This window comes from Danio rerio, chromosome 10 (genome assembly GCF_049306965.1).
Source record: "Danio rerio strain Tuebingen ecotype United States chromosome 10, GRCz12tu, whole genome shotgun sequence".
In the NCBI taxonomy this organism is placed as follows: domain Eukaryota; kingdom Metazoa; phylum Chordata; class Actinopteri; order Cypriniformes; family Danionidae; genus Danio; species Danio rerio.
In genome coordinates, this window is record NC_133185.1 from 11,570,001 (window position 1) to 11,582,788 (window position 12,788).

At 32.7% G+C, this 12,788-nt stretch overlaps 1 protein-coding gene across 5 annotated transcripts in view; it reads right to left on the reverse strand.

Annotated features, from left to right (window-relative positions):
* The window catches only part of exd3 (exonuclease 3'-5' domain containing 3), a 104,777-nt gene that overhangs the window by 47,836 nt on the left and 44,153 nt on the right, over positions 1–12,788 (reverse strand). For all 5 annotated transcript variants that reach the window (XR_012386155.1, XR_012386153.1, XR_012386154.1 and 2 more), the window contains exons 17-18: positions 9,614–9,667; positions 9,333–9,464 (exon numbers count right to left, since the gene is read on the reverse strand). Coding sequence is in view for 2 of the 5 variants with exons in the window: in XM_003199307.7 (XP_003199355.3) it covers positions 9,333–9,464; positions 9,614–9,667 (186 nt within the window). In the remaining 3 variants the exon portion in view is untranslated. The remainder of the gene's footprint in view (positions 1–9,332; positions 9,465–9,613; positions 9,668–12,788) is intronic.

Here is a 12,788-nt window from a genome sequence, read left to right on the forward strand (position 1 = left end):
GCTAGAAGGCTATTCCCGAAGGTGGAATCTGAGGATTCAAGGGATTCAAGAAAGAAGCGGAGAAGATGTTCGTCTCGAGGTCATTAAAGTATGTCAGCGTCTCCTGCCGCAATTTAAAGAGAAGCTGTCTGATGTCGTAGACGTCGCACACCGTCTTGGCCGTAACAAACCTGGAAGCAGCACTCCTCGAGGTATTATATTTCAATTTACTTCACGCTTTTTTAGGGATGCTGTCTGGCGCGCCGCCAAAGATGCAGACTTTCTAAAGGATAATAAGCTAAGGATCTCCGAGGACCTGTCCCCTGCTGACAGAGAACGAAGACTGAAATTATGGCCCGCTGTCGAAAAAGCTCGTAAGGAAAACAAAAAGGCTTTCTTTGTCGGTGGACGTGCCTTTGTGGATGGCGTTGAGATCTCGCCCTCATCCTAAATTACAAAGGAAAAAGTGGCAACTGCAACTGAAAAAAAGCATGCTAATACCCCCTTTCAGTACAAAAGTACTCTCCTTTTAATTTTTGTAAAAACTGGAACATAAGACCTGTTTAAATATTTTTTAATTTACGCCTTTCCCGTCTCTCTCTGGATTTAAATTTGAGATACTTTTCTTCCATATTTTTGGTCTATAGACTGAAAAGAAACAGGTACTCAAATTCATTTTTGGTGATTTGAACTTTTAGAGAAGATGCGATATTTGCTTATTTTTCTTTCAACTTTAAAGGGAGACATTTTCTTTTCATTACTTGAAACAATAACATGAAAGGGATTCAGACTCCAGTCATATTGATTAATGTAATACTTTTATAAAAGAAACAAAACATTTTTTTTCTCTCTTTAGATAAAAAAAAAGAAAATACATTATTTTTGCTTATGTTGGCTAAAGAAGTGGTAGAGACTAAGACTCCTGTTAATTTTTTTCTCTCATACAAATTTTTAGTAACCAATATACGTGTTAAAAAGGGATTGCTGTTCTCATCCTGGGATATTTTTGCTGCGTTTGCTTAAGATTTGCTATATATTTATATAGGAATCTTCTGGGTCTGTTTTATTTTTTTATTTGTTTCATATTCACTCTTGTTCTATGTCTTTATCTATTGTTTCTCTTAACTGTAGAGGGTTACGCAATATCACTAAGAGGAAAGCTATTTTCTTATACTTGAAGCGCTTTAATGCAGATTTTTGTTTTCTACAAGAATGCCACTCTGTTACTGAAGACGCACAATTTTGGAGGTCACAGTGGGGACTAGATCTGTGGTTTTCCCATGGCACTACTAAATCTGCTGGGGTTTGTATTTTAAAGGACAGATTTAAAGGAAAAATCTTAAGATCTATCTGTGATGCTTCTGGGCACTACATTGTACTTGCCACTGAGATTTTAAATGAAACTTATATTATAGTTAATGTATATGGTTTTAACTTACAAAAAGAAAATAAAGCTCTCTTCAATAGATTAGGCAAGCAGGTGATTCAAATGTTAACCATTTTTCCTAACTCTGCTCTAATCTTTGGTGGTGATTTCAATGTTGTCCTAGATAATAGTTTAGATAGATGGCCTCATCAAACTGGAATTCCTAATTCAGATTATATTATGGCTTTTATAGAACAATTTTCCTTGTTTGATCCATGGAGAAAATCTCATCCAACACAAGAATGCTTTACTTGGAGTAACAAATCTTTATCTTCTCAATCTAGGATTGATTATTGGCTTACTTCCAATGACTTGGATAACATTGTTACTGACATAATACCATCTCCGTTCTCAGATCATGCAGCTATTTCGATTATGATTCCCTTTAGAAACTTTAGTAATTTAACTCAAAAATCTGGTTACTGGAAGTTAAATAATTCAGTTCTTAAACATAAGGAAGTTATTACTGGAATAGAAAAAATTATTTTGACTTACTGGAATAAAGCGAAAGTTGAAAAAAAATATTGTAATAATTGGGAACTTCTCAAATTTGAAGCGGGAAAATTTTTTAGGAAATACTGTAGTGAATTGGCAAAAAAGAGAAGAGCTGAAGAAGATAGTATTATTTTAAAAATATCCACTTTATCATCCAAAACAATAGAAGAATTATCAGAATCTAAAAAAAGCAGAACTTACTGAACAAAAGATTAAATTAGAAGAATTTTACAAACAAAAGGCAGAAGGAGCTTTTATAAGGTCTCGAAGGAAATGGCTTGAAGAGGGTGAAATGAGCTCTGCGTATTTCTTTAGACTTGAGAGGCAACAAGCTAAATATAATTATATTGAGAAATTGAGGATTGATGGTAATATTGTGGAGAATGCAAAAATTGTTGCAAACTATTGTTCTGAATTTTACAGTAACTTGTATTCTTCTAAATTTTGTCAACAATCTACTACAGAATTCTTTAAATCGCTACATAACATAAAACAGATTAGTGATGATGAGTTCAATATATGTGAAGCCCCTCTTAGTTTACAAGAAGTTACGGATGCCATTAAATCACTGAAAAGCAACAAGTCTCCTGGAACGGACGGACTCTCTGCTGAGTTTTATAAAACATTTGAGAAACTTTTAACTCCTTTTTTGCTTGAGGTCTTTAATGAGAGCATAGATAGATCCTTCCTTCCTCCAACCTTATGTCAAGGACTAATAACTTTAATACCAAAACCAAATAAAGATCACTTATTAATTGATAATTGGCGACCAATTACCTTGCTGAACAATGATTATAAAATTATTGCATTAGTTTTATCCAAAAGAGTAAAATGTACTTTGAACAATTTAATTGATGAATGTCAATCTGGATTTTTGCAAAAAAGACACATTTTTAATAACATACGTTTAGTATTAGATATTCTAGATTATTCACATTACTTCTCTAATGACAACTTTATACTTTTTCTTGACTCTTATAAAGCTTTTGATTCTTTAGAACATGAATTGTTGTTAAAAACTCTTAGTAGGGTAGGATTTGGAAATTTCTTCTGTAGATCTATTAAAATGCTTTACACTAATTGCAATAGTTCTATTAGACTCAGCAGCGGCACCTCTCCTAGATTTTCTTTGAGACGAGGAGTTAGGCAGGGATGCCCAATATCCCCGTACCTGTTTTTGATAGCTACTGAACTTCTAAATATACATATTAGAGAAAGCTCCTTAAAAGGAATATTTATTGAAAACACTGAAGTGGTAATAAGCCAGTTAGCGGATGATACTGTTTTGTTTCTGAAGGATGCCTCACAGATTGCTACAGCAATAGAAATTCTTGAACCCTTTTCTAAAGCCTCAGGTCTCTGCCTTAACATAAATAAATGTGAATTATTACCAGTGTGTAATTGTTCAGAATCTCTAATTTGTAACATCCCTGTGAGAGAGAGTGTGACATATTTGGGAATTAAAATAATTAAGGATGATAAAAGTAGATGTATTTCCAATTTTCTACCAATTATTGAAAAAACGAAAAAGATGATGAACCATTGGCTACAAAGAGTTCTATCAATCAAAGGCAGAGTTCTGCTCACTAAAGCAGAAGGTATTTCTAGATTGTCATATACAGCTCAGTCTATTTCAGTTGATAAGCACACAAACAAAATAATTGACGGAATGTTGACAAAATTTCTTTGGAAAAACAAAATTCATTATATTAAAAAATCAGTAATGCTGAATTCTTATGACAAAGGCGGCTTAAATTTTATTGATTTTAACTCACTTAATGGTAATTTTAAAATTAATTGGATAAGACAATTTCTTATAAATAGTTCTTCTATCTGGAATATTATCCCCCGTTTCATTTTCTCTCATATGGGTGGTTTAGAATTTCTTTTAATGTGTAATTACAAAATTGAAAAACTCCCAATCAAACTGTCTAAATTTCATCAACAAGTGCTTACAACATGGAGGCTTATTTATAAACACAACTTCTCCCCACATAGTTTTCTTATTTGGAATAATGCCAATATCATGTATAGAAATAAGTCACTATTCTTTAACAACTGGTTTAACAATGGACTATTATTAGTTAACCAATTATTTGATAATGCCGGAAATTTATTCACATTTACAGAATTTATGGCACGATACAAAATTCCTGTTACATTACAGGAATTTACTATTCTAACCGGGGCAATACCCACTGGTATACATATGCTGTATAAAGGCAGTGTATGTACATCAGCACTTACTGTTTGTCCTCCTAAACCTGAACAAACCTCAGTTGGGCTTATCTGTTTCTCTGGATTTAAGCCTAATAATCACAAAATTAGATCTTTAATCTTAAAAGAAAATATGTCTATACCGTATGTTATTTTTTACTGGAACAATATCTTTAATAATATAAACTGGACTCAAGTTTGGTCATTACCTCAAAATTTTTTTATCACAAATAAGGCTAAAGAAATATCATTTAAATTACTTCATAGAGTTTGTCCCACAAAATTATTTCTACAAAAATTTAAAATTGATATTGAGTTAGAATGCTGTTTTTGCGAAAGCTTTAAGGAAACTATTTCACATTTATTTTGGTCTTGCCAATATACTCGACTATTTTGGATCAATGTTGAAGCTTTTATTGCTCATAATATAATATTACTTATAAACATGTGATTTTGGGTTTTTATGTTAAGGATCGCTCTTTAAAAGATGCTGGTTTTATTATAAATTTAATTTTATTATTATGTAAATTTCACATACATAAATCCAAGTTTTCCAAAAGCAAACCTCTCTTCATGGTGTTAGAAAAAGAGATTCAAATGTATATAAAAGTGATTTCCAAGTCTCAAAATAGAAAAGCAATTAAAACAATTAATATATGCTCCTCCTTTAACATTTTTACATAAAATGTTTGTATATATGCATTTCCTGTGAAAAAAAGTGCATTACTAACTCTTGTAAATAACAAAAATTATAAAATGTGCGAAACATATTTGTATGTAATTTGATAATTATGTACCCTCTCCTCTGTTTTTTTTTTTCTCTTTTTTTTTCTCTTCTTTGTTTTTTTCACTTATTTCATTCTTGTTAAGAAATGTAAAGTGATTGTATTGTATAACAAAACAACTGTAACTGTACATGCTGGTTCTTGTTAATAAAAAAAAAAAAAAATAAAAAAAAAAATAAAAAAAAACACTGCCAACAGTACATAAGGGTTAATTGGACAATACTATCATTTATCGCAATACATTGTGGTGCAATATATTGTACAAAAAAAAATTTGGTATCATGACAGGCCTAAACAAAATCCTAAATATTTTCAATGTTTTTTAAATTAAAATATATTGAGTTTAATGGGGAAAAAGTAGCTGTTTTCTAGCCAGACACTTAACGAGAACATATTTTAGAACAGTAAATCGCAATACCGTGAAACCATGATGTTTTTATACAAGGATATCATACCATTAGAATCTTATACCGGCCCATGCCTAGTGTAGAACACAATACTCAATAGATGCAAAATACTCAATACTAAAGTCCCAACACAAGGTCTAATAATTAGATCTGGAAATGTTTGACTTTTGAGTTCGGACCCTACTAAAACCTCAATTCAGTATTTAGGATTTTCTGACAGTCTTTCACGCATCAGAAACAATGACCTGCTCTGTCTGTCACTGGCGCCAAATCCTGTTTCTGTTTCAACAACCGAATAATTCACACATAAGATAAAATCAACAGATGCACACATAGCCATTTTCTTCTAGCTTTACATAGTGGTTTTCACAGATGAATTTAACATTTAATCCGAATCCAATTTCTTGCCGGTCGAGCAGTGCATCTCTAATTCATAACAAAATGCCACAGTTGTGTTTTCTTTTAAGTACATTTTGTTCAGGACGAAACCAAATGCAGGAATGTGACAGATCTGGCCACCCACTCTGGAAAAGTAGGTGGCCACAAAAAGTTGACACATTTGGGCAAACCACCACCCATGTGGATCTCAGGAGGACCTGCGTCTGGATTTTAGCTGTTTTAGGTGTGAACTTGGTGTGGTAGAAACTTTTGTGACTGTTATGAGGTGTGTGTCAAATGATGCATGCAGAATTGCGCAGTCACAAACGTTTCAGGTTGTCGCATCAACAAGTTAATCTTTCAGACATAAACAATAGCAGGCCATACTAAGTATTATTAGAGAAATAGTTCAATGAGAATTAAACTTCTGTCATCATTTACTCATCCTGATGCTGGTCCAAACCCATATGACTATTTCTTTATGCTGATTTTTTTCCTTTACAGTAATTGTGCATTGGGATAAACAATGTTGAGGTAAAAAAAAAAATCCACAAGTGGCAAGCACCATATTAGTAGAAATTGTACTAGTAGTCTGTTTGTGCTATATTTTAACTATTTGATAACTTTATGTAAAATTGACAGCTAAATTTATTTATTAGAAATAGCTTTCAATCCTTATTAAATAAATTAATGAATAAATTAAATCCTTCACTCAACTGTCATTCACACATTTTCTTTTGCATGATATTCTTCAGAAATTGTTACATTTGTCTACCATTTTGCTTCAAAAGACTAAGAATAAACTAATTTAGCTTTTTTAACTACTTTTGATGATTTTTTCCTTAACTGAAGCATAAAATACATTAATTACTACATACAGTTATTCAAGTATTTCCCAAGTGATGTTTAACAAAGCAAAGAATTTTTAGAATGCTTTGCGCACACACACACACACACACACACACACACACACACACACACAAACACACACACACACACACACACAAACACACACACACACACACACACACACACACACACACACACACACACACACACACACACACACACACACACACACACACACACACACACACACACACACACACACACACACACATATATATATTTATTCATTTCTAATAACTGGTTTATTTTATCTTTGCCATGATGACAGTAAATAATTTTAAGCTTCAATACAGCTTAAAGAGACATTTAAAGGCTTAACTAGGTTAATTAGGTTAACTAGGCAGGTTAGAGTAATAAGGTAAGTTATCGTATAACGATGGTTTGTTCTGTAGACTATTGGAAAAAAATAGCTTAAAGAGGCTAATAATTTTGACCTTGAAATGTTTTATTTTAATTAAGAAATTCTTTTATTCTAGCTGAATTAAAACAAATAAGACTTTCTCTAGAAGAAAAAATATTAATCAGATATACTGTGAAAATTTCCTTGCTCTGTTAAACAATTTTTAAAAAAGAAAAATCAAAAGGGGGGCTAGTAATTCAGACTTTAACTTTATATATATATATATATATTTATATATATTTATATTTATATATATATATATATTTTTTTTTTTTGTTATTGTTATGCTTTTATTTTCAAGAATGATATTTATTTTATTTTGGCTGAAATAAAGAAAAATATACAAAATTAAAAAACTGCAAAGATATTCAATTGGCTTTTTTTTTTTTACTATATTCATAAAATGCTCAATAAATGTATCAAAAGTTAGTAAATTTATGGTCCCACTTTATGTTAATTGTACTTGCCGGTAACAACTATGTAGTTACATTGAAATTTAAATACAATGTACTTTTTTTTTTTTTTTTTTTTGCGTATTGAGGTTGGATATGTGTAAGATTAGGGACAGGTATGGTGGAATGGGAAGGTTTAAGTGTGGGTTAAGGTGTAATGGATTGTCAACAGTGTAATTATAGATGTAATAACAGAATTAATTACAGATGTATTTACATGTAAAAACAGTACATAGTAACAAATTATTCATTCTAATGTATGTACATATTAGTTAAGGCCACTTAATATAAAGTAGAACCAAATATATGTATAAAATTATAAATAATGCATTTTGAAACAACTACTGTATATCTTTTGAACATTCAAAGAATCTTGTATAACGTTTCCACAAAAACACAAAACAGCAGAAAGGTGTTTTCAATATTGACAAAAAGAAACTCTTAAGTACCAGATCATAATATTAGAATGATTTATGATGGATCATGTGACAATGAAGACTACAATAGTCAAATTTACTAGTTTGCTACAAAAATTATTATTATTATTTTTTTGTTTTAAACTGGTATGAAGTTGATTAAATCAAGGCAACCTTGAAGAGCAACCACAACTGTAAGCCTGCAGTGGAGCCGAAGGTGCAGCTCTAGTGGAGATCAGCTATTACAGCAGGAATGAGTCAGGCTCATATCTACCTCCATCTCTCTCTTTGTCACACACCCTAGTCTGTCCCTCCCTTTGTTTTTCTCAATATTATCTCTCTACATCTTTCTGCCTGTCCTCTCTTGCAGTGTTCTCCCTCTCTTCACATAAGCTCCTTCCTCATTAGCCCTTCCAATTGATCATTTTATCAATATTACGTTTTGATAATTACAAAAATCTCACTTTACATCACTACTGCTCATACTTCTAACAAAGTCAATTATTACATTTCATCATATTATTAATCATGTGCATTAAGCATGACTTATATCTTAATACAAAGTAATTAGCAGGCAACCATTAAGAAAGGCCTAGATAAAATTATACTATAACTATTGAACGCTCTGATTAACATAATTCTGCTTTTTTTTTCAGGAAGAAAAACAGGTTTAACCGCAAGGACAGATGGCCCAAGGATAGAGCCCTGAGGGACACTGCAAGTCATGGGATTTCTAGACACTGATGTGAAGCAATGTTTTCAAGAAATTCATCATCAGCATAAAAGCCTTTTCCACTTGATCTAGCAAGAATTTATCCAGCAACCATCAAAAATGACCAATCAGTCACCCATCAACGACACTAGCAACCATTTCTAATGATAACCATATACACCTTTTGGTCTTAACCATTCTGTTTGTCTCCTGTTTCTTCTTATCCCTCCGGTAATTGTTCATTTCCTTATCCATATCCATTGTCTTAATTCTGATCATCATGTGTGTGAGGAAATGCCTAAGAAAAATTCTGCCTGCGCCTATTCTAGAGAAAACGTCAATGGCATCTAAAGCCAGTGATTCACAGGAGAAGTGTCACCACATAAGCCCTCTATCTCCTCAGGCTTCCTTCCGCTCTCACAGCTCTTATGTCTGCACATTCAACACAGATGGAGAAACTTCTGTCGATATATTCAGATATCTCACTATACAAAGTCACAAAGGAACGACAGCCATACAGGAAATAACCAACCAGCATTCTGTGTCATAAATTCTGTAAGATCTTTAATAACAAACCTTGTGTCAAAGTCTATTCAACTTATCTAAAAGGTGTTTCCATGTAATGTCAGCACAATTTTTTTATTGGATATGACTTGATTAAGAGTATTAAAGAATGTTTTTCCCTTCTAATAATAGATACAAGGTTACCATTCCTTTTAAAAAGGTAGGTTTTTGAGACAGACTTTCACAACTGACCTGGCAACGGCTGAATATGTCTGCTGGAGTAAGGTGTACGTGAAAATGTTGGAGAACACGCACAGCCTGGTCTCGTGCCTTTTCTGAACAGTCCAGAGTCAGGCAGCGGCCCTCTCCAACCTGTGAGCGTAACTTTACACACAGAAACACAATTTAATATACAATTTACACATACACAATTTCATATTTTAAAGCATAATAGGCACACAACCTATGTAGGCAGTAGTCTGCAAGAAAGCTCACAGAGCTAGCAGGAGTCTCAACGTTTCAAACACACTTACTGATTGGTAGGGCTGGCCTGCAGTAAGGATGACACGACCTTCAGCACGAGCCAGCTGGGAAAAAAAAAAAAAAATACAACATAACATGAATGCAAAGACTTTTTAAGAATATATTAGGAAATTCTAAATAATAATAATAAAAATAATAATAATAATAATGAAAAGGGGATTTAGCTATTTAGCTTTAGCATGAGATTTACTTGATTGCTAAAACAATTACTATACAAAAGTACTATACTTTACAACTTGGGAATTCACCTTTTTCCATGTATAACAATGTATATAACAACTTGTTTTGTCTTTAATAAATTGTATAGACGAATTACCAACCTACGTGACACATGTCGACACATGGGTTCCCGATTGCAAAAAAACTGGTGGCAATAGTAAACATGTCGTGCTGTGCAGTAGGATGCCAAATTCGAAAGTCCAAAAATGGAAAACTTTACATTTACTGTACACCACTCTGCTATTAATGCCATCTGCAGACGTCTTTGACTAAAAGGGGGCTGAGTAAAGTGCCCACCTAATTAGAAATGCTGGACTCTGCAGTTCTCATGTTATTTCAGTTCATGCTATGCTGAATCATACACATTACTCATTTTTGATTGCAGCAATGATTTCAGCAAAAACAGTTAAACATGGTAAATTAAACTGCGGACACTGCTAAGAATGAAACGTTAAAGTGTAAGTTAGTAAGGTAAAGTTGGTTTTATATTCACACATTCATTCAGTAACAACTTGTGACACACTCCCTATATTGTTTAACATGGCACTTTGAATACTCGGTCTGAAATAACCTGCAAGTGTGACTTGAAAACAACATTAACACTGTTTATTTGACTGTGAACAATGTTGTACTTTGATAGTCATTGGCTGCTAATATGATTTTGCTATTTAGAGTTTGCAAATAATATTTTTTTATGGAATTATATTATTAAGGAGAAAGTCTAAATGTCCAAATTTAAAACCAACTTTACCTCTATGCAAGTTCACATAGCCTGCCATAAGTTCAGGTTTAGTTCGCTGTCAAAATGCAGTAGTTTTGCTTGTTGATGATTACCCAAGCCTTGTATAACATTAGCTCTGTCTTTTTTCCTTGTCTTTGGCTAGGTAGTACCTCGGTTTTTAGCACTACATAGTTTAGAATCTGGTAATCATGGAACATTATTTCTTGCACATGACCATACAGGTCACATTTTATATTAAGACTCGCTTATATCTGTGAACTTACATGGTAACTAGATGTGTAAGTAGTATATAACTACAGTGTATGTACAAACTGGTACATAGTATTTACCTGGGTAATACTGGTGTAACTACACACATGTAACAACCCACTGAAAAGTATGTGTAAGTTCAAATTTATGTGTAACAGGACATTGGTAACAACACTAAGTACACATCTGTAACAAGAATTATGTAAGTGCATTGCGTAACAACAATATGTACTTGCAGGTGTTTTCCCACTCCCACACCTGTTTGCATACCATGTTCTTGTGAACATTGTATAGCAGAACAAATGCAGCATTGGGTTTCATCTTGTGATAACAGTGTACTTACATGGTAACTCCAGAGGAAATGAAAATCGGGTTTACATCAGAACTCAACGTCAGCCCGATGTCAATGTCTCAACGTTACCACTATGACATCTATCTGACGTTGAATTTTGGTTGCCATAACTGATGATTAAATGTAATTATTTGAAGTCAATAAGATATTGGTTTAAGATGTTGGCTTAACATTGGATTTTGGTCACTTTCTAACAACCTAAAATCAACCAAATATCAATGTCATTTGATGTCATTATTGGACATCAAAATAATTTTGTCCTTAGACGCTGGTTAGACATTGAATTTTGGTCACCTGACATCACAAACTAAATCTAACCTAATATTAACATCTTATGACATTGTGTGCCTGTTGGGCAATAGCTAAATGCACTACAGAATGTTACGTTTACACACATCCACAAATTACATGTAAATGCATCAACTTTTAACAGCGTAATACTCACTACTCGCTAATCAGGAGTACTTTTAAAGGGGCTACTTTTTACTCCTACTTTGAGTAATATTTACAACAGGTACTTTTACTCAACTCACACTACATTTTTAGGCAAGTAATGGTACTTTTACTTAAGTATGCTTTTTCAGTACTCTTTCCACCACTGCTGAGAAGTAACTATGTCAGTACACTGTTAATATTGTGTTGGGTTAGGATTTATAATATACAGTAGTTTGTGACCATTTTGGAAGGACACTTTAAAAAAATAAAAAAGTTACACTTTATTTACACACAGTATTTACAGTTCCTGAACACTTTCCATGCAAGTACACTGTTGTTAACCAGTTGCACAGAGGATTATGTTTTATATATTACACAGTAATTTGTGACTTTTTTTTACACTTTATATTGAGTGGAGAATTCCTGTAGAGTTACCATGTATGTACACTGGTATCACAAGGTGAAACCTTCTAATGCAGCATTAATTCAGCCATACAGTACATTGCTCACAAGAACATGGTATGCAAACAGGTGTGGGAGTGGGAAAACCTGCACGTTCATATTGTTGTTACGCAATGCACTTACATAATTCTTGTAACAGATGTGTACTTTCTTAGTGTTTTTACCAATGTCCTGTTACACATTTGAACTTACACATACTATTCAGTGGGCTGTTACATGTGTGTAGTTACACCAGTATTATACACGTAAATACTATGTTCCAGTGTGTACATACACTGTAGTTACATACTACTTACACATCTAGTTACCATGTAAGTTCACAGGTATAAGTGACTATAAAGTGGGACCAACATGGTCAATAAAATTGTATATATTTTTTGCAGATTTTTGTTATTTTTGAAAATTTTATCTTACATATATATTTGGGCTACTAATTTTGGAACCATTATTGTAAGTTATTTTGTTAGATTAGCTCCAGATTTGACTTCAGTATTGAAAAAACTAATGTATATGCACAAATATTATATTGTAAAGCATCCTACATAAAATGTTCATTTAGATAAGAGATTTGTGAGAAGTGTACTCATATATGCTGACCATTGTAGATTAAGGTGCCAAGTAGGGATGTAACAATTCACCCGACTCACAATTCAATACAAATTACAATGTAATCTCACGATATGATTTAGTCATAATGTTTTTACAC